The sequence below is a fragment of the Salmo trutta genome, unplaced genomic scaffold (assembly GCF_901001165.1).
Source record: "Salmo trutta unplaced genomic scaffold, fSalTru1.1, whole genome shotgun sequence".
Classification (NCBI taxonomy): domain Eukaryota; kingdom Metazoa; phylum Chordata; class Actinopteri; order Salmoniformes; family Salmonidae; genus Salmo; species Salmo trutta.
In genome coordinates, this window is record NW_021822753.1 from 93,620 (window position 1) to 119,439 (window position 25,820).

Below are 25,820 nucleotides of genomic sequence, written 5' to 3' on the forward strand. Positions count from 1 at the left end.
CTAGTAGTTCCTACTACACATCATCAGCATTATCTATAGGATTAACCACAGCTGGTTACTAGTAGTTCCTACTCCACATCATCAGCATTATCTATAGGATTAACCACAGCTGGTTACTAGTAGTTCCTACTCCATGTCATCAGCATTATCTATAGGATTAACCACAGCTGGTAACTAGTAGTTCCTACTCCACATCATCAGCATTATCTATTGGATTAACCATAGCTGGTTACTAGTAGTTCCTACTCCACATCATCAGCATTATCTATAGGATTAACCACAGCTGGTTACTAGTAGTTCCTACTCCACATCATCAGCATTATCTATAGGATTAACCACAGCTGGTTACTAGTAGTTCCTACTCCACATAATCAGCATTATCTATAGGATTAACCACAGCTGGTTACTAGTAGTTCCTACTCCACGTCATCAGCATTATCTATAGGATTAACCATAGCTGGTTACTAGTAGTTCCTACTCCACATCATCAGCATTATCTATAGGATTAACCACAGCTGGTTACTAGTAGTTCCTACTCCACATCATCAGCATTATCTATAGGATTAACCACAGCTGGTTACTAGTAGTTCCTACTCCATGTTATCAGCATAGGATTAGGATTAGCTACAAACTGTTCTCATACATAGTTTCTCTGTATACGACGTCTCTCATTTTGAATAGAAACCAAAACAGTCAAAAGGCAGCCAGTGTGATGCTGATAAACTGTAGTGAACTATTGACACAAATATTAACAAAAATATATACAGGTATGAGCAGATCAACATATTGTATTACGGCAGGTCACGTACTGCATCACGTTTCTGACTAGGACACGATAATGTTGGGTAGTGGAGGTGGTAGGTATTTAGACATGTTTCTGGGTAGTGAAGGTGGTAGGTAATTAGACATGTCTCTGGGTAGTGGAGGGGGTATATATCTATGTTAAATAATGTAATATAACATACATATCATACAATACATTACATTATGTAACATAGATAACATACAGTACATTACATTATATTATATAGATAGTTATATAACATAGATAATTATATAACATAGATAACATACAATACATTACATTATATAACATAGATAACATACAATACATTACATTATATAACATAGATAACATACAGTACAGTACATTATATAACATAGATAACATACAATACATTACATTATATAACATAGATAACATACAATACATTACATTATATAACATAGATAACATACAATACATTACATTATGTAACATAGATTAGATACAATACATAACATTATATGACATAGACAATTATATAACATAGATAATTATATAACATAGATAATTATATAACATAGATAACATACAATACATTACATTATAGAACATAGATAATTACAATACATTACATTATATAACATAGATAACATACAGTACAGTACATTATATAACATAAATAACATACAGTACATTACATTATCTAACATAGATAACATACAATACAGTACATTATATAATGTAGATAATTATATAACATAGATAACATACAGTACAGTACATTATATAACATAGATAACATACAGTACATTACGTTATCTAACATAGATAACATACAATACAGTACATTATATAATATAGATAATTATATAACATAGATAACATACAGTACAGTACATTATATAACATAGATAATTATATAACATGGATAACATACAGTACATTACATTATATAACATAGATAAATACAGTTGAAGTGGGAAGTTTAGATACACTTGGGTTGGAGTCATTAAAACTCGTTTTTCACCCACTCCTCAATTTTCTTCATAACAAACTAAAGTTTTGGCAAGTCGGTAAGGACATACAATTTTAACATCAATTGTTTACAGACATATTATTACACTTATAATTCACGGTATCACAATTCCAGTGGGTCAGAAGTTTACAGACACTAAGTTGACTGTGTCTTTAAACAGCTTGTAAAATTACAGAAAATGAAGTCATGGCTTTAGAAGCTTCTGATAGGCTAATTAAAATCATTTGAGTCAATTGGAGGTGTACCTGTGGATGTATTTCAAGGCCTACCTTCAAACTCAGTGCCTCTTTGCTTGACATCATGGGAAAATCAAAAGATCTCAGAAGAAAAATTGTAGACCTCCACAAGTCTGGTTCATCCTTGGGAGCAATTTCCAAATGCCTGAAGGTACCACGTTCATCTGTACAAACAATAGTACACAAGTATAAACACCATGGGACCACGCAGCCGTCATACCGCTCAGGAAGGAGACGCGTTCTGTCTCCTGGAGATGAACGTACTTTGGTGCGAAAGGGGCAAATCAATCCCAGAACAACAGCAAAGGACCTTGTGAAGATGCTGGAGGAAACAGGTACAAAAGTATCTATATCCACAGTAAAACGAGTCCGATATCGACATAACCTGAAAGGCCGCTCAGCAAGGAAGAAGCCACTGCTCCAAAACCGCCATAAAAAAGCCAGACTACAGTTTGCATCTGCACATGGGGACAAAGATCGTACTTTTTGGAGAAATGTCCTCTGGTCTGATGAAACAAAAATAGAACCGTTTGGCCCAACCAACTTATTGTGGGAAGCTTGTGGTTGGCTCCCCGAAACGTTTGACCCAAGTTAAAGTTAAACAATTTAAAGGCAATGCTACCAAATACTAATTGTGTGTATGTAAACTTCTGACCCACTGGGAATGTGATGAAAGAAATAAAAGCTGAAAGAAATCATTCTCTCTACTATTATTCTGACATTTCACATTCTTAAAATAAAGTGGTGATCCTAACTGACCTAAGACAGGGAATTTTTACTAGGATTAAATGTCAGGAATTGTAAAAAACAGATTTTAATAGTATTTGGCTAAGGTGTATGTAAACTTCCGACTTCAACTGTATAGCAAACATTGCATTACATTACATAACATATATAACATAATGTCAGAGCATTTATCATTTTTAATAAAACGTCATTTATTTTCCATTTTTTTTCCATTTCAGTCATCTATCAGACGCTCTTATCCAGAGAGACTTACATCATTGCATTCATATTAAGATAGCTAGGTGACAAAACAACCTATCACAATCGTAGCAAGTAGATCTTCCCTCAACAAAGTAGCCAGTGGTAGCAGGAAAAGACAAGGGCATTAGCTGAGAAGGCAGATCGGCATACTCCTAATCACCAGCCTCTGACAACAGTATCTACACTCTTAGAAAAAAGGCTTCCAAAAGGGTTCTTCGGTTCTTTTCAACCCTTTGAGATCCATGTAGAACCTTTTAAAGGATTCTACATGGAACTCAAAAGGGTTCTACATGGAACTCAAAAGGGTTCTACATGGAACTCAAAAGGGTTCTACATGGAACTCAAAATGGTTCTACCTGGAACAAAAAGGGTTCTTCAAAGGGTTTTCCCTTGAGATACCAGCTTTTATTCTTCACGTCACTCACCAAACTGACTCACCCCGCTCCCCCACCCCCGTAGTGGCCCTTCCAAAAAATCCCTCGAAAATGACCTGATCAGGGGTAGCTGCGGGGGGGGGGGGGGGGGGTACTGAGGAAGAGTCACCCATTTAGGAGCAGAACACCTCTGATTTAAAGGAAACTTACCAAGAAGAGGAACCCACAAACCCCAAAACCTCCGTAACCTCTAACCATCATCGCTGTCTCCAGCAGACTCTGCTGCTGCACAGCTCTCTGTCTCACATATAAATAAACCCCAGAGAGACACCAGGCCACCATTACTGACTCACATTGACTCTCCATCTACAGACAGGTACAGTCAACATAGACTCCACAGCTTAACTCTAAAAGGACTCCTTGAAAGACTTCTCAAAGACTTCGAAAGACTTCTTAAGGGCATATTTTGATATATTTTGCGAAGCTTTTGTTCTGTGGATTGAAAGAACGTGAGCCGCTGTAACCAGGATAATAATATGAATTCAGCCCTGGATCTTGTTGTGGTAGTATGGTTGGGATTCTGCTCTGTAGTGGTTCTGGGACGCCCCCACCACTCTTGCTCTGACCTTGGGCCCAGCTTCGTGTCCGAAAACATGGAGAGAGACATCGAAACTCTGAAAGGCCCTTTGGTGAGTTACAATAGAAAGCCTTAAACCTGTTTAAACTGATTTCTCTGGTCCGTGGTCATGGATGTGTCCCAAATAGCACCTTATTCAGTTTATAGCGCACTACTTTGGCCACATACCACAAACATACCACAATGTATTTTCCAACTTCATGATGTACACATTTAGAAAAAGACAAGATCTATATGATAAATTGTTCTTAAAACTCTGCTTGAGTCTGTGTGCTAAAAGTCAAATGTACTCATTTTATTCAGGATCTGAACGACATCAAATTGTTCGCCAAACCTGCCTTCCGGAACCTCATGATAGAGCTTGATGGCAAGTTTGAGGTAAATATCTCATCTTAATTTCCGTTTTCAACAAATGTTACTGAACTCAAAAAGTTCTGTACATAGTTGGATTTTTCCATTTTAAAGCCAACATTACTTGTATATTCAACCTGCTGGCCCTGCTTTTGTAGATTCAACCTGCTGGCCCAGGGATTATATATTCAACCTGCTAGCCCTGCTATTGTAGATTCTACCTGCTGGCCCTGCTATTTTAGATTCAATCTGCTGGCCCTGCTATTGTAGATTCAACCTGCTGGCCCTGCTATTGTAGATTCAACCTGCTGGCCCTGCTATTGTAGATCAAATTCAATGTCTGCTAAGCTGCTGGCCCTGCTATTGTAGATTCAACCTGGTGGCCCTGTCAACCTGCTGGCCCTGCTGTTGTAGATTCAACTTGCTGGCCCTGTCAACCTGCTGGCCCTGCTATTGTAGATTCAACTTGCTGGCCCTGTCAACCTGCTGGCCCTACTATTGTAGATTCAATTCAAGGTCTGCTAAACTGCTGGCCCTGCTATTGTAGATTCAACCTCAACGTCTGCTGTCAGGTACTGAGGATGTACTCATTGTTAATGGTGTGCCTTTACCCCCTGTCTCTCCTCTCCCCTTTTGTGGTCTTCTCTCCATTAGAAGCATGAACAGTGGCTGCTCCTGAATGCCACTCTGGACGTGTACCTAAACATCTTCTCCAACATGCTGAAGGAGAACTATCCAGATGAAGTCAAGCAGGGCCTCAGCAGACTCCATGGGAAGGTGGAGGATCTGAAGAGGAGCTACTACCAGGACAGACTGAAGATGAAGATACAGGCTCTGGCAGACATTAAGGTCAAAAGACTAAACTAAGATATTCACTTATTCTGTTTGCATCCCAAATGGCATCCTATTCCCTATATAGTGCACTACTTTTAACCAGAGCCCTATAGACAGTGCACTATATAGGGAATGTGGTACCATTTGGGATGAGTCAGTATATAAAAAATGAATTGTGTGTGAGAGAAAGAGAGAGAGAGAGAGAGAGAGAGAGAGAGTAAATGTGTGCTTGTGTGTCTCATAGTTTTTAAAAAGTCCATTGTTGTCTGAATGCCGTCTTCCAAGTGTGGACACTCCACTGGTCAGGTCAAGATGATGACGTCTCTCTAAATGTATGTTGTGACTTCTGTTTAGACCAATGATGCTGTTGTCCAGAGGAAGGCTGTGAACGAGTTCAAAGTGGTCTACCAGAGAGCTTCCCAGCTGGGGACCTGTCTCCATCAGAGAGCCGAGAACGACACACAGGGCTGAGACCAGACAGAACCACCAACTGACTGACTGATTGAAGACAGAGGAGACTACAGACTGTAATACATTAGGAAAGTGTGATGTCATTTCACTGCCGGTATCCACTTCAAGCAGAAATAAAAACGCAACTGAGCACCTTCATTAAAGGGGTAACAGTCACTTTCCCAACGTTGACTTAACAACTGCCTCCCAGCTTCCTCACCTACTGGCCACCATGCTGAACACCTTCATTAAAGGAGAAACAGTCACTTTCCCAACGTTGACTTAACAACTGCCTCCCAGCTTCCTCACCTACTGGCCACCATGCTTGTTCACGGTGCTATTTATTTAACTTAAACATCATTTAACATATTTATTATATATTTAAGTGCAATGACATAATGTTAGTATTTATAGTAGTGAATATTTATCAACTTTGTATGAAGGGAATTTCCATTGGTCCTATAACAGTGGTAATGTAGTACTATTTGATTTGATATCATAGTTCACAATCAATGGATCATACGTACTGTATTTATATCCTGTGAATAAATTCACCTGAAAATATATCCTGTTACATATCTTGAGTCTGGTTTTTAAAAATGTGTTTTTTATCCAGTTTCCAATTAGGATTCTATGTTACTGAAGTGCTGTTCTTTCTTAATTCTCTCCGTCTTAATTAATGTGAGTCATTTTCTATTTCTTGGTCATTTTAATAATGGATGTAGAAAGCATCCAGTTTATTTCCTGATGTGAATTAAATTATGCTGAGTCACATTATTTCAGATTGTGGTTCTGGAGCTGTAAAGGTCAGATCATTCATTTGATTGTGTCCTGAGATGAGTGTGTTGTAGGAACCTTTAACTCAGATCCCACATTTCCGTGTTGTCACCTGACGTGTATTGGGGTTGCGCGGCCGGTCTACACAGAAACCCCAACTTGTCGTACTTTCTGAGGTGACAGACTGACACCATCAATACTAGAGATGAACCATTTCTCTCTCATGGAAACTGACAAGTATCTGTTGAGTTACAGTGTAAAGTTGACACATTCACCCACAAATGCCACTGATGAGATGGATATACCACTGAGTCATGCTGCCTTGGCTTCTCTGGGTTGTATTTATATGTGGGAGTGTCCTTCAACAGAGTGCAGCTCTGAAGACGACAGTTGGAGGTTACAGGGGTGAAAATGGACTTATGATTGCAGAAGAGCATAATTAAAAAATACTACATTCATTACAATTTGTGTGAAAGTGATACAACTGAAAAACCTGTGTCACGTCCTGGCCAGTATAAGGGTTAATTAGTATTGTAGTTTGGTCAGGACGTGGCAGAGGGTATTTGTTTTATGTGGTTCAGGGTGGTGTGTTTGTTCAAAGGGGGGTTTGATTTAGTATTTCCAGGGTTTTGGTTTATAGTCTGTTTATGTATTTCTATGTCTAATCTGGTGAGTGTGTTTCTATGTTGGTTAATTGGTGTTGGGACTCTCAGTTGAAGGCAGGTGTTGTCTATCTGCCTTTGATTGAGAGTCCCATATATAAGGGTGTGGTTGTGTTTGTGATTGGTGGGTGATTGTTCTGTGTTCAGCCCTAGGCTTTACCAGACTGTTTGTTGTGCGTTCGCGTTTTGTTTGTTTTGGAGTGTTCATTTTTAGTAGTTAATAAAAGTAGAAATGAGCATACACGTACCTGCTGCATTTTGGTCCTCATTCACCGACGACAACCGTGACAGAATCACCCACCACTCAAGGACCAAGCAGCAGAGGAAGGAGCGGAGGAAGTTCGAAGTGGACAAACAAGAGCGATGGACTTGGGAGGAGATCTTGGAGGGAGAAGGCTCCTACACTTGGGAGGAGATCCAAGCAGGGAAAGATCGCCTGCCTTGGAAACAGGTGGTACGCGAGAGAGAGGAAAGGAGTAAGGCGGGCATGGACCGGGAACGTTTCCGAGGGACAAGACTGGCGTTGAAGCACGAGAGGCACCCCCAAGAAATTTTTTTGGGGGGGCACACGGGTAGTTTGGCTAGGCGAAGGAAGAGCCAGAAGCCAGCTACCCGTGGTTATATGGAGGAGCGTATGGGGTGGGGAGCGCCATGTTTTGCTGAGAAGCGCACTATCTCACCCATACGCACGCACAGTCCGGTGCGAGTTATTCCAGCCCCTCGCAGGTGCCGTGCTAGAGCGGGCATCCAGCCTGGTAGGAGGATGCCTGCGCAGCGCATCTGGTCGCCGGTACGCCTCCGAGGACCAGGCTACCCAACTCCCGCTCTACGCACGGCTACCATCAGGCCCCTGCACAGCCCAGTCTGCCCTGTACGAGCACTCCGCTCGTACAGGGCTACTAGTTCCATCCAGCCAAGGCGGGTTGTGCAGGAGGTAAGATCTAGACCGGCTGTGCGCCTCCATAGCCCTGGGTTTCCAGCTCCTGTCTCTCGTGCGGACCCGGAAGTGCGTCCACCCAGTCCGACTCGTCCTGTTCCCGCTCCCCGCACTAAACGGCAAGTGCGTAAACCCAGCCTCGCCAGTCAACAGTCGTCGGAGCTGCCCGCCAGTCAACAGTCGTCGGAGCTGCCCGCCAGTCAACAGTCGTCGGAGCTGCCCGCCAGTCAACAGTCGTCGGAGCTGCCCGCCAGTCAACAGTCGTCGGAGCTGCCCGCCAGTCAACAGTCGCCGGAGTGGTCAGACTGCGCTGAACTGCCGGAGTGGCCAGACTGCGCTGAACTGCCGGAGTGGCCAGACTGCGCTGAACTGCCGGAGTGGCCAGACTGCGCTGACCTGCCGGAGTGGCCAGACTGCGCTGACCTGCCGGAGTGGCCAGACTGCCCTGACCTGCCGGAGTGGCCAGACTGCCCTGACCTGCCGGAGTGGCCAGACTGCCCTGAACGTCCCGAGTGGCCAGACTGCCCTGAACGTCCCGAGTGGCCAGACTGCCCAGACTGTCCCGAGCTGCCAGACTGCCCAGACAGCCTGGAACGGCCTGAGCCGGAGCCACCTCCAAAAATAGGTGGGTTGGGGAGGGGGGGTGTAGCACAGTGCCGTCGTTGACGGCAGCCACCCTCCCTTCCCTCCCTTTAGTAAGGGGGAATTTTTCTTTTGGGTATTGTTTGGGGGTATTTTTTAAATTTTTTTTGTTAAGGTGCTTCCGGGGTAGCACCTTTAAGGGGGGGGTACTGTCACGTCCTGGCCAGTATATAAGGTTAATTGTTTTGTAGTTTGGTCAGGGCGTGACAGAGGGTATTTGTTTTATGTGGTTCAGGGTGGTGTGTTTGTTCAAAGGGGGGTTTGATTTAGTATTTCCAGGGTTTTGGTTTATAGTCTGTTTATGTATTTCTATGTCTAATCTGGTGAGTGTGTTTCTATGTTGGTTAATTGGTGTTGGGACTCTCAGTTGAAGGCAGGTGTTGTCTATCTGCCTTTGATTGAGAGTCCCATATATAAGGGTGTGGTTGTGTTTGTGATTGGTGGGTGATTGTTCTGTGTTCAGCCCTAGGCTTTACCAGACTGTTTGTTGTTCGTTCGCTTTCGTGTTTTGTTTGTTTTGGAGTGTTCATTTTTTGTAGTTAATAAAAGTAGAAATGAGCATACACGTACCTGCTGCATTTTGGTCCTCATTCACCGACGACAACCGTGACATCCTGGGTGTCACTAGAAACTAGCAACTAGCCTGAATAAGCAAAAGTGGTTTCTTGTTAAATCAAACCACATTCTTTCAATATCAATATTTGTTTGAAAGTGATGCCAGTGTCCCACCTTTGAAAAAGCATGTTTATTTGAACAGTGAGAGACAGAATAACAACAAAAAAATCCAGAAAAACGCATGTCAAAAATGTTATAAAATGATTTGCATTTAAATGAGGGAAATAAGTATTTGACCCCTCTGCAAAACATGACTTAGTACTTGGTGGCAAAACCCTTCTTGGCAATCACAGAGGTCAGACGTTTCTTGTAGTTGGCCACCAGGTTTGCACACATCTCAGGAGGGATTTTGTCCCACTCCTCTTTGCAGATCTTCTCCAAGTCATTAAGGTTTCGAGGCTGACGTTTGGTAACTCGAACCTTCAGCTCCCTCCACAGATTTTCTATGGGATTAAGGTCTGGAGACTGGCTAGGCCACTCCAGGACCTTAATGTGCTACTTCTTGAGCCCCCCCTTTGTTGCCTTGGCCGTGTGTTTTGGGTCATTGTCATGCTGGAATACTCATCCACGACCCATTTTCAATGCCCTGGCTGAGGGAAGGAGGTTCTCACCCAAGATTTGACGGTACATGGCCCCGTCCATCGTCCCTTTGATGCGGTGAAGTTGTCCTGTCCCCTTAGCAGAAAAACACCCACAAAGCATACTGTTTCCACCTCCATGTTTGACGGTGGGGATGGTGTTCTTGGGGTCATAGGCAGCATTCCTCCTCCTCCAAAAACGGCGAGTTGAGTTGATGTCAAAGAGCTCCATTTGGTCTCATCTGACCACAACACTTTCACCAGTTGTCCTCTGAGTCATTCAGATGTTCATTGGCAGACTTCAGACGGGCCTGTATATGTATTCTTGAGCAGGGGGACCTTGCGGGCGCTGCAGGATTTCAGTCCTTCACGGCATAATGTGTTACCAATTGTTTTCTTGGTGACTATGGTCCCAGCTGCCTTGAGATCATTGACATGATCCTCCCGTGTAGTTCTGGGCTGATTCCTCACCGTTCTCATGATCATTGCAACTCCACGAGGTGAGATCTTGCATGGAGCCCCAGGCCGAGGGAGATTGACAGTTCTTTTGTGTTTCTTCCATTTGCGAATAATCGCACCAACGGTTGTCACCTTCTCACCAAGCTGCTTGGCGATGGTCTTGTAACCCATTCCAGCCTTGTGTAGGTCTACAATCTTGTCCCTGACATCCTTGGAGAGCTCTTTGGTGGAGAGTTTGGAATCTGATTGATTGATTGCTTCTGTGGACAGGTGTTATTTATACAGGTAACAAGCTGAGATTAGGAGCACTCCTTTTAAGAGTGTGCTCCTATTCTCAGCTCGTTACCTGTATAAAAGACACCTGGGAGCCAGAAATCTTTCTGATTGAGAGGGGGCCAAATACTTATTTCCATCATTAAAATGCAAATCAATTTATAACATTTTTGACATGCGTTTTTCTGGATTTTTTGTTGTTATTCTGTCTCTCACGTTTCAAATAAACCTACCATTAAAATTATAGACAGATCATTTCTTTGTCAGTGGGCAAACAAACAAAATCAGCAGGGGATCAAATACTTTTTTCCCTCACTGTAGGAGTAAACCTGGGCTGAGTTGGTGTGATATATAGGAGTAAACCTGTGCTGAGTTGGTGTGATATATAGGAGTTAACCTGGGCTGAGTTGGTGTGATATATAGGAGGTAACCTGGGCTGAGTTGGTGTGATATATAGGAGGTAACCTGGGCTGAGTTGGTGTGATATATAGGAGGTAACCTGGGCTGAGTTGGTGTGATATATAGGAGTTAACCTGGGCTGAGTTGGTGTGATATATAGGAGGTAACCTGGGCTGAGTTGGTGTGATATATAGGAGTTAACCTGGGCTGAGTTGGTGTGATATATAGGAGGTAACCTGGGCTGAGTTGGTGTGATATATAGGAGGTAACCTGGGCTGAGTTGGTGTGATATATAGGAGTTAACCTGGGCTGAGTTGGTGTGATATATAGGAGGTAACCTGGGCTGAGTTGGTGTGATATATAGGAGTAAACCTGGGCTGAGTTGGTGTGATATATAGGAGTTAACCTGGGCTGAGTTGGTGTGATATATAGGAGGTAACCTGGGCTGAGTTGGTGTGATATATAGGAGGTAACCTGGGCTGAGTTGGTGTGATATATAGGAGTTAACCTGGGCTGAGTTGGTGTGATATATAGGAAAGTTGTTCTTGTAACAATAATACATCAACAATAATACATCCCAAATGCCTCCCTATTCCCTACATAGTGCACTACCCTATGGGCCCTGGTCAAATGGCACCCTATTCCCTACATAGTGCACTACCCTATGGGCCCTGGTCAAATGGCTCCCTATTCCCTACATAGTGCACTACCCTATGGGCCCTGGTCAAATGGCTCCCTATTCCCTACATAGTGCACTACCCTATGGGACCTGGTCAAATTGCACCCTATTCCCTACATAGTGCACTACCCTATGGGTCCTTGTCAAATGGCACCCTATTCCCTACATAGTGCACTACCCTATGGGCCATGGTCAAATGGCACCCTATTCCCTACATAGTGCACTACCCTATGGGCCCTGGTCAAATGGCTCCCTATTCCCTACATAGTGCACTACCCTATGGGCCCTGGTCAAATGACTCCCTATTCCCTACATAGTGCACTACCCTATGGGCCCTGTTCAAATGGCTCCCTATTCCCTACATAGTGCACTACCCTATGGGCCCTGGTCAAATGACTCCCTATTCCCTACATAGTGCACTCACAACCCTATGGGCCCTGGTCAAATGGCACCCTATTCTCTACATAGTGCACTACCCTATGGGCCCTGGTCAAATGGCACTACTATTCCCTACATAGTGCACTACCCTATGGGCCCTGGTCAAATGGCTCCCTATTCCCTACATAGTGCACTACCCTATGGGCCCTGGTCAAATGGCACCCTATTCCCTACATAATGCACTACCCTATGGGCCCTGGTCAAATGGCACCCTATTCCCTACATAGTGCACTATCCTATGGGCCCTGGTCAAATGGCACCCTATTCCCTACATAGTGCACTACCCTATGGGCCCTGGTCAAATGGCTCCCTATTCCCTACATAGTGCACTACCCTATGGGCCCTGGTCAAATGGCACCCTATTCCCTACATAATGCACTACCCTATGGGCCCTGGTCAAAAGTAGTGAACTATATATGGTGTGATTTGGGATACATCGAGAGTCTGAGTTTTCGTGCTGTAAGCATTACTAGGAATTGAAGGTGTCTAGCAGCAAAGTTATTTCCAAACCACAGTTCATTGTCTTACCAAGGTAAAAGTGTCTCTGTGGCTGCTACACTTCCTGAATTCCCCACAGGAAGTATGATGCTGTGTAGCACTCAGCTATTTCTACCAAAATGAAAGTATATCTCTTATCTTTATCTAATCTAATCTTTATGTTATGTCATCTTATCTTTATCTAATCTAATCTTTATGTTATCTTATCTTTATCCTATGTTATCTTTATGTTATCTTATCTTTATCCTATGTTATCTTTATGTTATCTTATCTTTATCCTATGTTATCTTTATGTTATCTTATCTTTATCCTATGTTATCTTTATGTTATCTTATCTTTGTTATTTTATCTTTATCTTATAGAATAAATGAAATACAATATTTGTATCATAGAATAATAGAAAACAATGGAATGGCAATACTTTATTAATGTTGTCAATCAATGTTGTTATCCAAAATGTTTTGTCAAAATGTTTATTGGGATGGATTTGATAAACTCTTTAGCAAGTGATAAATGATCATTTGACAGAGAGAGATAAAAGTTATTTCTGTCCAACCACAAAGTGGATTACTTGTCATCATACTGCTGATGTAACTGATACCCACGTAGGGCCTTTCTTACAGTCATTCAGTCACTGATTATAGAAGGAGAACTGTTTCCTCCAGTCAGTCAGTCAGTTCTGAGAGAAGGAGAAATGTTTCCGATTGGCTCTGAGGCTGACATAGTGGCATGCGTGTTGGTGGAGAATATTTCCGTAAAGCAGTTTGTGGTTTGCTGCTGTCTGACTGAGTCTAACAGAATGATGCTCAGACAGTGCAGGCAGGATACCAGTGGCAGGATACCAGGATACCAGGATACCAGGCTTCAGCTGTGCATGTAGTTTGTTTATTGTCCTGTCAGTACAGTCCTGTAGGTATGATATTGTCCTGTAGGTATGATATTGTCCTGTCAGTATAGTCCTGTAGGTATGATATTGTCCTGTCAGTCCTGTAGGTATGATATTGTCCTGTCAGTACAGTCCTGTAGGTATGATATTGTCCTGTCAGTACAGTCCTGTAGGTATGATATTATCCTGTCAGTACAGTCCTGTAGGTATGATATTGTCCTGTCAGTACAGTCCTGTAGGTATGATATTGTCCTGTCAGTACAGTCCTGTAGGTATGATATTGTCCTGTCAGTACAGTCCTGTAGGTATGATATTGTCCTATCAGTACAGTCCTGTAGGTATGATATTGTCCTGTCAGTACAGTCCTGTAGGTATGATATTGTCCTGTCAGTACAGTCCTGTAGGTATGATATTGTCCTGTCAGTACAGTCCCGTAGGTATGATATTGTCCTGTCAGTGCAGTCCTGTAGGTATGATATTGTCCTGTCAGTACAGTCCTGTAGGTATGATATTGTCCTGTCAGTACAGTCCTGTCGGTATGATATTGTCCTGTCAGTAGAGTACTGTAGGTATGATATTGTCCTGTCAGTACAGTCCTGTCGGTATGATATTGTCCTGTCAGTACAGTCCTGTAGGTATGATATTGTCCTGTCAGTACAGTCCTGTCGGTATGATATTGTCCTGTCAGTACAGTCCTGTAGGTATGATATTGTCCTGTCAGTACAGTCCTGTAGGTATGATATTGTCCTGTCTGTACAGTAGGTATGATATTGTCCTGTCTGTACAGTCCTGTAGGTATGATATTGTCCTGTCAGTACAGTCCTGTAGGTATGATATTGTCCTGTCAGTACAGTCCTGTAGGTATGATATTGTCCTGTCAGTACAGTCCTGTAGGTATGATATTGTCCTGTCAGTACAGTCCTGTAGGTATGATATTGTCCTGTCAGTCCTGTAGGTATGATATTATCCTGTCAGTACAGTCCTGTAGGTATGATATTATCCTGTCAGTACAGTCCTGTAGGTATGATATTATCCTGTCAGTACAGTCCTGTAGGTATGATATTGTCCTGTCAGTACAGTAGGTATAATATTGTCCTGTCAGCTATTGAGTTTTTGCACCAGAACAGTAGCAGCAGCATGCTAGTTGATCTCAGGCAGCCCACCTAAACAAGGGTTGTGGTCTGAGAAAAATGGGTTGTTTTGTGGTCTGAGATCGGCATGGTCGTGTCAGAGGCCGACCCCTTCCAGGAAGTCAAGCTGAGCCACACAGGCAGATGGTAGTGAGTGGGATGGAGGAGCTCAGGTCCTCAGCAGCACTCCGTTTCTAAGCCATTTCATACAGTAACTATTAACTAAGCATGTGCTGTCTCCTCAGAGGAGAGCTGCAGATTACTATGTAGGATAATGTATAGAATGGCTCCATGACATGACTTACGTATCTATTACTGTATGTGGTGGAAATGGCTTCTATATTTCATACAGCAACACAATTGAAGTAATCTACTGTTCTCTTTAATCTGGTCTTATTTCTCTCTCTGTCTTTCTCTCTCTGTGTCTCTCTTTCTCTCTCTCTGTCTTTCTCCCTCTCTCCTCTCTCTATTTGTCCCTCTCTCTCTCTTCCTCTCTGTCTTTCTTTCTCTCCCTCCACATCTCAAATCAGATGTGAGGTATAAAATAATACCACTAGGGGGAGTAAATACAAACAAATGAGACACTTTTTAGTTTCACATGGTTGAATATCAGTATATTAATAATGAGTCTATCAGCTTTTAGTTTCACATGGTTGAATACCAGTATATTAATAATGTCTATCAGCTTTTAGTTTCACATGGTTGAATACCAGTATATTAATAATGAGTCTATCAGCTTTTAGTTTCACATGGTTGAATACCAGTAGATTCACAAGGATGAAATCTGAGCACTACTTTCTCACAGGAGACGTTCCAAATGGCACCTTATTCCCTACAGAGTCCACTACTTTGAGTGCACTACTTTGAGTGCACTACTTTGTGCTATAAAGGACATAGGGTGCCTAGTTCAAGACATTGCTGATTACCTATTAAATCACAAGATGCAGTGATGGATGGAATGGATTGGTTTACACGTCACAAACGGCTGTTTCTCATTGGGTTCATAAATGATGGGATTTGTCCAGTGGTTAATGTGTAAATCGGGAGGTGCCGGAACAAAAAGTGAGAACGAGAGGGGGGGGGGGGGTGACCTGGGGAGTTCTGAGGTAGCGGAATGCATGAGAAATAAAAATGTCCTCTAAAATAAAGCATCATGCATATCGTTGTATTTGCGTAGTGACAAAGAGCAGAAGAGTAGAGGCACTTACTGAAGTTCCACACATGGGGAACATTTTTAGTAGCCAAGGATCCGGGAAAAAAATGTGGCCTTTTATCAACGCATTTCATACAATTCTATGTCATTTTACATTATGCAGCTCAAAAGCATATCTCTCTGGTTTGACTTAGTAAAACAGTATTTGGAAGTTGATAAATATGTTGGTAGTCTATAACATAGAGTCTTCTCTTTTCAGCAGGAGACATCTGCTTTCCAACCTGTGTTTTCCCAAGATTGTATTTGAAATATTGAGGTCTGTTTTGTCTGCATGCTGTTTTTTCACTGAGCTTCGATCACACCGACAGTGTCTTGTGTTTTGGTACACCACAATTACATTCATTTCCAATCAAACGCTGCGTTTGCCTTGCAGCATTGCGTTGCAGAGACAGCTGCTGTGGTTCGGTGTGGTGCAGACGTTGGATTTATGGAACTATGCGTCAAGCTGAATGCGTTGACGGCTTGACAGAAATGGTATCAGAAGGTGAATGTTGAACTGTTGTTGCGAACATAAACAGATGAAGCGGCGTATTATTTTGTGAATTCTCACTGTTGGTGTCTTCGAAGCGTGACAGATTTTCTGCGCGTTCCCGACTGTAGAGTTCCTTGGTTTTGGGCTACAATCCACAGCTATTTAAAATATATATATATTTATCCTATGTGACTAAATTATAGGTCTTCTCGTGGTGTAGTAGGCTATTCTGAATGATTTAATTTATTTCTAACAGACAGCAGTAATTATTTAACTTTGGCAAATGTATTTCAATTTATCAGAGGTGCTGCAGTTCCTTCAGAACCCTTTGCGCGATTCTATAAGGAAATGAGTGATGAAGTGCAACGCTGGAGAGATGAGAGTTGCAGGTTCATGTCTATCAGAGCAGAGAGGGAGAGAGATCATAGAAAAGGAATCTCCTTCTAGTTATGTGAGAGATACTGGCGCAATGTTCACACAGCCACTCGTTTGTCTCAAAAATAGGTTACAATTTTGCTCAAATCATAAACCCGGTCCAACCCAAATCTACTCATAGAATATTAGGCCTGGGCTGAAAATGTACTTTTTCACACGTTTTTTGGGCTGGGGGGGCAGGAGAATTAACAAAGAAGCAAATTTAATAAACTTTGATCGCTTTTGTTAGTGTTTACATTGCAAAAAGTGAATAAAAATGGTTGATGCAACAAGAGGTCCCGGAACAAGACATTCCAAAACTGAGAGGCTCAAATTAAGCGCTGCGATTTGTCGCAAGTCACATGTTTGAAATGTAAGCGCTCGTCGTTCCTTCCTGATTCCCTCCTGAAAAATCACGAGATTCAGAAAACTCATAATTTTAGAAATACAAATTGTATTTTATTTTGATAATCAAAAGGCAGACAGATATTTGGTATAAAAAACATTCACTTAAACAATACATTAAATATGATGTGTAAAGACAAAACAGTGATTATAAAAAGTATCATTTTAAACACAACTATGTTCACCTGTCACAGACAATAACATCCTCATTTATATGAAAAAAAATAATAATCAAAGAATATTTTATAAAACAATAAATATGAACCTAAGTAAATATAACTAAAGAAAAACATTTAAGAAAATACACTTTTCCTATTGAAATACCAAAATACTGCTAAAATCCTACATTGAGTGGATATGATTCAAAGCTTTGACAATTGCATTGTTCTTGACAAAGGAGAGCTGTATCTATTGTAAGGACTAGATGAAGACTAGACCTGGACTAAAGTGGACTTTTAATGGAGATACTCCACTCACTATGCTTTCCATCCAGTCGTTTGTATGCAAAGATACTGCATCAAAACATTACTATGGTAGGGCTTTGATTGAACCCGGGCGGCAGGTAGCCTAGTGGTTAAAGCGTTGGGCCAGTAACTGAAAGGTTGCTAGATTGAATCCCCGAGCTGACAAGGTAAAAATCTGTCGTTCTGTCCCTGAACAAGGCAGTTGACCCACTGTTCCTAGGCCGTCATTGTAAATATGAATTTGTTCTTAACTGACTTGTCTAGTTAAATAAAGGTTAAATAAATAAATATTTAAAAAACAGTAGAGGTGGAATGCAGGTAAAGGTACACTTGTGAAAGATAACAGACCTGCAGGAATGTTCTCAGCATTACAGGTCAATCAGTCAGGTGGTCAGAGAGCCAGGAGACCGTCACAGCCACCTTTAAACCAATGATGGAACCACCATAGAAAATAGAAGGACCGTTTGTTGTACTCTACAGTGTGGTACAACTGGACTCTGAGCAGCATCCTGTGATGACTCACTGTTATGGTGGAGTCATGGTACAGTGCTCCAAAAACATTAACTTACAAGTTGAGCTCCTGGATAATGGAAATGTGCTGATTATTTAGGCCAATGATGTCAGTTGGAGTCCGTTGGATGCAAACCTCGTCCCCAGGCTTTTGTGCCGTGGGAGGTAGAGTCTGGTGCATCAGATTACTTGGAGGCTGGAGTGGCTGGTACACAGGCCAGTGGTGAATGGGTGGAGTGGTGTGTGTGTGTGTGTGTGTGTGTGTGTGTGTGTGTGTGTGTGTGTGTACAGTGTGTGTGTGTACAGTGTGTGTGTGTACACCATTGCTCCAGGTGATCGTGTAGATTAGATAGAAGACTGTCCAGGACAGGGGTGGATGGAAGCTGTGGTTGATATGATATCAGAGGCATTCATTCTTCAGGAGTGACTGGAACGTCTCCTCTGTGTGTATCAGTGACAGTCCACTTCTCCAGTTTGACAGTGTGAATGGATGGATGGATGGATGGATGGATGGATGGATGGATGGATGGATGGATGGATGGATGGATGGATGGGTGGATGGATGGGTGGGTGGATGGATGGGTGGATGGGTGGGTGGATGGATGGATGGATGGATGGGTGGATGACTACTGTCATTTATCCATTGAACTTTCCTTTCTCTCTCTCATGTCACTGATCCACAGGAGGACGGTCTTGAACTCTCCGACGGCCTTGTAAGTCCTGTTGGTGTCCAGCTGCCAAAAGAGGGAATGAATGGTCAACAACATATCATAAACACACTCTACTATTGGATACTACAGCCATAGGGGATGGAACTGATTGGTTACTACAGCCATAGGGGATGGAACTGATTGGTTACTACAGCCATAGGAGATGGAACTGATTGGATACTACAGCCATAGGGGATGGAACTGATTGGATATTACAGCCATAGGAGATGGAACTGATTGGATACTACAGCCATAGGGGATGGAACTGATTGGATACTACAGCCATAGGGGATGGAACTGATTGAATACTACAGCCATAGGGGATGGAACTGATTGGATACTACAGCCATAGGAGATGGAACTGATTGGATACTACAGCCATAGGAGATGGAACTGATTGGATACTACAGCCATAGGAGATGGAACTGATTGGATACTACAGCCATAGGAGATGGAACTGATTGGATACTACAGCCATAGGGGATGGAACTGATTGGTTACTACAGCCATAGGGGATGGAACTGATTGGATACTACAGCCATAGGAGATGGAACTGATTGGATACTACAGCCATAGGAGATGGAACTGATTGGTTACTACAGCCATAGGGGATGGAACTGATTGGATACTACAGCCATAGGAGATGGAACTGATTGGATACTACAGCCATAGGGGATGGAACTGATTGGTTACTACATCCATAGGAGATGGAACTGATTGGATACTACAGCCATAGGAGATGGAACTGATTGGATACTACAGCCATAGGAGATGGAACTGATTGGATACTACAGCCATAGGAGATGGAACTGATTGGATACTACAGCCATAGGAGATGGAACTGATTGGATACTACAGCCATAGGGGATGGAACTGATTGGTTACTACAGCCATAGGAGATGGAACTGATTGTGAATGCACACAGGTGCAGATAAGAGGTCAATCTCAGGTAAATTTCAACAGTTGAGGAATCATTAAAACAGGTCAATTAGATCTAGAGATGAGTTTTGTTTTGAGCTGTGTGCCTTTGCCATAAAGCACCATGTTGAGATGTGTAAGAGGGTTGGATAAGTCATATTCACCTTCTTAAAAGTGTTCTCCATCTTCCTGATGGTTGTCTTGGTCCATGTTGGTCTAGATGGGCACTCCACCAGCTGTACAGAGGAAGAACGGTCAGTTGTCTTTTCTGTTTGTCTGTGCATCTATAATATCTTACAATAACATGGGTGGGTGATCAGTGTGTTCTGCAGGTATACAACTACATCCATCCTGCTAGTCTGCAGTAAAAGTGCCTGGAAGAAGCTTTTGGGTTGCCACACAGGCCGAACCTTTCCAGTTAAACCTGGAACCTCTCTGAAAAGGGTCTTCGAGGAACCCCTGTGTAAATGTTACAGCCAGAACCTTGTTGTGATGGGAGGGGTTCCATTTTGAGCCTTTTAATAATATTTTGTAGAGGTAACAGCCAATCAGATTGGAGGTGGGGCTGATTGGAGGTTGGGTTGATTGGAGGTGGGGCTGATTGGAGGTGGGGTTGATTGGAGGTGGGGCTGGTTGGAGGTGGGGCTGATTGGAGGCTTTCAGACAGTTATTTTTGGTCACCCGTTAGTGTAAATGTAGTTCCTTTTCATCATGTTAAAATTAATTAAAATGTTATTTTTGAATATGTTTACTTATGAGTATTACATATTATAATATTCATAATATTAACATTGCTGATTACATACAGTAATAAAGTGGTAACTATTCCAACTTTGGGATTTGCATAGGCTCTTGAGGAACTCATACACCTCTGTTCGCCTCATTGAAGCTACAACACTGTCAGTGTTTAACCTTAACATGTGATGACAATACAACAGAACAGATGAACAGAAATGTCATTTCCTCTAAGAGGTGGTCAAAAATAGAACTATCTTAAAGTTCAATACTCACACAAGATTGCACGTCTTGTTCCAGCCTTGCCAGAAGATCCTCAAAGTGTTTGGGGTACAGACCTTCCAAAGATTTCTGGTTGAACACGTTGCCATAGACATCCAATATCTTGTTGATTTCCCAGATGCCAAGTTGTTTCTAAAAAATAAAATGAAAATAATTCAAGTTTTGTTGCTTGCTCTTACTCTTACTTGTTTAATAAAATGCAAAATTAGTTCAGTAACAGTCTATGTTTTGATTTATAAATATGATTTATAAATATACCTTAGCACACGTTGTACAGATTTTGGGCAGAAGTCTTTCATATATTTTTCTGGGGAACGTCTGTAACAAAATACATTTCAATGAATTATTATGCACATAACAATATTTATTTCAGGCATTTGAAACAGTATGAAAACAGTTTTCTACTTACTGGTAAAGAGTTTGTGAGAGTTTCTGTTTTGTTGAGTAATTCCTTGATCAGTCTGGGAGAGACCGTCCGTTGGAGACAGTTTGGTCTGTCGCGTCGTTTCCGGCCAAGAGCGCGTCCATCCAGGTGTCCAAACATCAGCACCAGCAGACCAACCGTCACCAACATCATAGCGCGCATCTTATCGGTCTTATTGTTTAGAGTCGTAATTAACGGAGGAGAGAAGAGCAGTGTAGCAGAACTGTAGTTTGACAGTCTGCACCTGTTCTTTCATGTTATATACCCATCACTTCACCTTTCAAAAATTCCCACAGTCGAAACGTGATGCTTAAAAGTGTAACAGCATTTCGTTAGCGCCAAATTTCCATGGAGTGGCCAGAACAAGACGCATTGGTGCTGAGCTTGCTGTTATCTCTCTTTCAGATCGACGATGTCCTGCGGTTAGATTTGTTTGTTGTGGTTTTGCGTTCTAGAGAGAGTTTACCACTTCGAGATTACTGGATGGATAAATCGAGGTTGAAGGTTCATGATTGGTGTTATTCCCCCTTCAAGCAGCTGTAGTTCTATTGTAGTTAAGGAAGAGATGCGTCTATGAGTATCTGATGCTCTATATCCACTATCTTCTTGATAACTGCTGTTCTGTAGGCTTCTAAACTGTGCTCCTCTCTACTAAATGTGAACCTGACCCACTGATGTGCTTTAATAGCTTACTTTCTAAACTGTTATTGCAATATCATAGTAAATATGCCCTTTCTGGGAAATAATTTAGAGAAGAAGATTCCATTTTGTTTTTATGACTTGTAATGATTCTACTACTGAGGATTGATGTATTAATCATTTTAAAAACATTGTTTATTTTGTGTCATTAATTTAAAAGACTCAATTAAGCATTTTACTGCTATCATTCATACTATACAACACCGTCATCACTCTGGCTTAATACAAACAATAACAAAAGTGCAGAAATGCAGAAAGAATCTCTTGCTGCCAGGTCTGTCTAACCTTTCTGGTGCATCATGCTGATAAAAGCGGTTTTGTGGAGGAGGATACTGTAATGGATCATCAATGGCCTTTAACCAACCCAAAGCTTTTGCCATGCAAATTCTCACTATCTGTACCTCACTATTGGTCCCCGATCCAATGGGGTTGGAAGAGGTTGGTTCTGTTGATCCCTGGGTAGGATGAGTTGACAACTCTGCTCTCTCCCCCTGATCTGTGTTACCCACTGAAACCAGGTCACACTCCTACGTGGTTCACCACTGCTAGGTCGGGTCTGACCCAGATAGATGGAGTTGTAGACGTCTGCACGTCGCCTTTCGGCTCCAATCTAAGTACTGTATGAGTCAATGTGGTCAGAGAAAAAGTGGTTCTGAAGACTGACTGAAGCATTCAGCTGATTTCCAGTCAGTCAGAACAATCAACGGCGTGTTGTACGGTTTTAAATGGTTACAAACCTCCATCAGTTGGACATTGAACCATATAGAGAAGGTGGAGACAGATTCAAATCATTGTATGTGCTACTGTGACCAACTGCCTTTTAACCCGGGTCGTCTGTGGAGCAAAATACAATGTTAGCCCACTGAGCTAAAGCCTAGGCATTAGCTCTGGGAGCTTACCTCGGAGAGCTAACACAAGTCTTCAGGTTTCAGGTACGATTACTTATCATGCATCATTCACTGAACTTCCTCCAAAGTCCTACAAAGGCCTTTATTCTCTCCAAATCAGCAACGCAGGAAGAAACCTTTTCATATCTGTTTAAAAAAAAGATACACAAAAAATGGAAAATTCATCATTCAGAGAATATCGGCGGAAGTTCGTATGAGGTTGCTATTTCAAGTGTCCTCAATTGTCTTCGCCCGTCATCATAATGTGCTTCATTCTCCTTCCATCATAACTGGGTTAGACCTCTGCCATAAGAACTGGGTTAGACCTCTGGCCATAAGAACTGGGTTAGACCTCTGCAATAAGAACTGGGTTAGACCTCTGTCATAAGAACTGGGTTAGACCTCTGTCATAAGAACTGGGTTAGACCTCTGCCATAAGAACTGGGTTAGGACTCTGTCATAAGAACTGGGTTAGACCTCTGTCATAAGAACTGGGTTAGACCTCTGTCATAAGAACTGGGTTAGACCTCTGTCATAAGATCTGGGTTAGACCTCTGTCATAAGATCTGGGTTAGACCTCTGCAATAAGAACTGGGTTAGACCTCTGCCATAAGAACTGGGTTAGACCTCTGTCATAAGAACTGGGTTAGACCTCTGTCATAAGAACTGGGTTAGACCTCTGTCATAAGATCTGGGTTAGACCTCTGTCATAAGATCTGGGTTAGACCTCTGTCATAAGAACTGGGTTAGACCTCTGCCATAAGAACTGGGTTAGGACTCTGTCATAAGAACTGGGTTAGACCTCTGTCATAAGAACTGGGATAGACCTCTGCCATAAGAACTGGGTTAGGACTCTGTCATAAGAACTGGGTTAGACCTCTGCAATAAGAACTGGGTTAGACCTCTGTCATAAGAACTGGGTTAGGCTTCTGGCCATACGAACTAGGTTAGGACTCTGCCATAAGAACTGGGTTAGACCTCTGTCATAAGAACTGGGTTAGGCCTCTGTCATAAGAACTGGGTTAGACCTCTGTCATAAGAACTGGGTTAGGTCTCTGTCATAAGAACTGGGTTAGGCCTCACATAGTATGGCACCACTTACAGCAGTTCAGGTAATGTCTCTCTGGATACATCTAGTCTAAACACTGTATAGTCTAATGTTACATTTGATATATCTAGTCACAGGTGTGGTGGGGGGTCACAGTTAGGAGCTGAGAGGTGTGGTGGTGGGGGGGGGGTCACAGTTAGGAGCTGAGAGGTGTGGTGGTGGGGGTGGGGGGGTCACAGTTAGGAGCTGAGAGGTGTGGTGGTGGTGGGGGGGGTCACAGTTAGGAGCTGAGAGGTGTGGTGGTGGTGGTGGGGGGGTCACAGTTAGGAGCTGAGAGGTGTGGTGGGGGGTCACAGTTAGGAGCTGAGAGGTGTGGTGGTGGTGGTGGGGGGGTCACAGTTAGGAGCTGAGAGGTGTGGTGATGGTGGGGGGGGGTCACAGTTAGGAGCTGAGAGGTGTGTTGGTGGGGGGGGGTCACAGTTAGGAGCTGAGAGGTGTGGTGGTGGTGGGGGGGGTCACAGTTAGGAGCTGAGAGGTGTGGTGGTGGGGGGGGTCACAGTTAGGAGCTGAGAGGTGTGGTGGTGGGGGGGGGTCACAGTTAGGAGCTGAGAGGTGTGGTGGGGGGGGTCACAGTTAGGAGCTGAGAGGTGTGGTGGTGGGGGGTCACAGTTAGGAGCTGAGAGGTGTGGTGGTGGGGGGTCACAGTTAGGAGCTGAGAGGTGTGGTGGTGGTGGGGGGTCACAGTTAGGAGCTGAGAGGTGTGGTGGTGGTGGGGGGGGGGGGTCACAGTTAGGAGCTGAGAGGTGTGGTGGGGGGGTAACTGTCACCATGGGGTAATTATGGGTAATTCTCAGGAAGATACATCCTTTGTTTGCTCTCTGAAAGCCCTCCGTTTCCTCTGCTGATGTGGAACAGGAAATAGCTGTAAAAACTCCAGGTCTTTATCTCTCTGTCTGTGTTTCATCACCTTAAACACTCCAGAGGTGGAATACAAGAACCTGGCCCAGTCACGCCCCCCCCCCCTCGGCCACACCCCCGGCCACGCCCCCGGCCACACCACCAGTCATGCCACCGGCCACACCCCCGGCCAAACCTCCGCTAGCTGCTTCCCCTGGCCTGCATGCGGAGCAGAGAAGAGCAGAGAGGAACCAGGAAGTAAGTGTTTACCTGTCTCAGGTGTCATGTGTCATCATGTTGTCATTTACCTGAACTGGGTAAGCAGGTGAACTTCCTGATTGGACAATCCCACTGTTGGAGCATGCTCTCTGCATGACACAATACACACACACACACACACACACACACACACACATTTAGACACAAACACAAGTACACACACACACACACACACACGTCAACGATAGTGATGTTATTGTATGTTCCAGACATTATCAGTAATGACACTTCAAGGTTTAGATCATGTGTTTTATTGAGCATAATGACAGCACTTCTGTTTCTGTCATCAACTCTCACTGAATTCACAGATATTATATATTGTTTGCTATAATAATGAAGGCCTAAAATGCCTGTGTAATTTTACTGAAAATGATTCCCATTTCAACATCACAGTCTGCAGATGTTTTCCGGACACTGATTAAGTCTAGTACTGGACTCAATGGAGAATCTCCGGGAAACTGGCCCAATCAATTTAGGAACCATTTATTGATGAATTCACCCTTAAACCTTGCTCTGTGGTCGCTGTACAAAGTGAACAATGTATTTATATGGGAAGTAGAGTTATATATGTGTGTTCAATGTGTGAATTTAATGTTGATTGTATGTTCAGCTTCTAGAGATCATTCTGGAAAAATAAAGTTAATCTACTTCTGTCTTACTCTACACTGTATTCTAGTCCAGGCTCGTCCTATATAACTACTGCTGTCTAAGTCTATACTGTATTCTAGTCCAGGCTCATCCTATATAACTACTGCTGTCTAAGTCTATACTGTATTCTAGTCCAGGCTCATCCTATATAACTACTGCTGTCTAAGTCTA

At 42.8% G+C, this 25,820-nt stretch overlaps 1 protein-coding gene and 1 long non-coding RNA gene across 4 annotated transcripts; one reads left to right on the forward strand and one right to left on the reverse strand.

Moving 5' to 3' along the window:
* The first annotated feature begins 3,602 nt into the window (after positions 1-3,602).
* On the forward strand, positions 3,603-5,802 carry LOC115184183 (uncharacterized). Its single transcript, XM_029745205.1, has 4 exons — positions 3,603-4,088; positions 4,340-4,414; positions 5,042-5,236; positions 5,576-5,802. Exons 1-4 carry the CDS (start codon positions 3,936-3,938, stop codon positions 5,690-5,692), a joined length of 540 nt encoding a protein of 179 aa, XP_029601065.1. The 5' UTR covers positions 3,603-3,935; the 3' UTR covers positions 5,693-5,802.
* A 12,940-nt stretch (positions 5,803-18,742) lies between these two features.
* Positions 18,743-21,307, reverse strand: LOC115184181 (uncharacterized). Of its 3 annotated transcripts, none has more exons than XR_003874220.1 (4): positions 21,177-21,307; positions 20,762-21,085; positions 19,915-19,986; positions 18,743-18,856 (listed from the first exon to the last, which is right to left on the reverse strand). It is a non-coding gene; the product is annotated as an uncharacterized LOC115184181 (long non-coding RNA). The 3 variants fall into 3 exon arrangements; XR_003874219.1 differs by having other exon boundaries at positions 20,762-20,899; positions 21,026-21,307; XR_003874218.1 differs by having other exon boundaries at positions 20,762-21,307.
* Between the last annotated feature and the right edge of the window lie 4,513 nt (positions 21,308-25,820).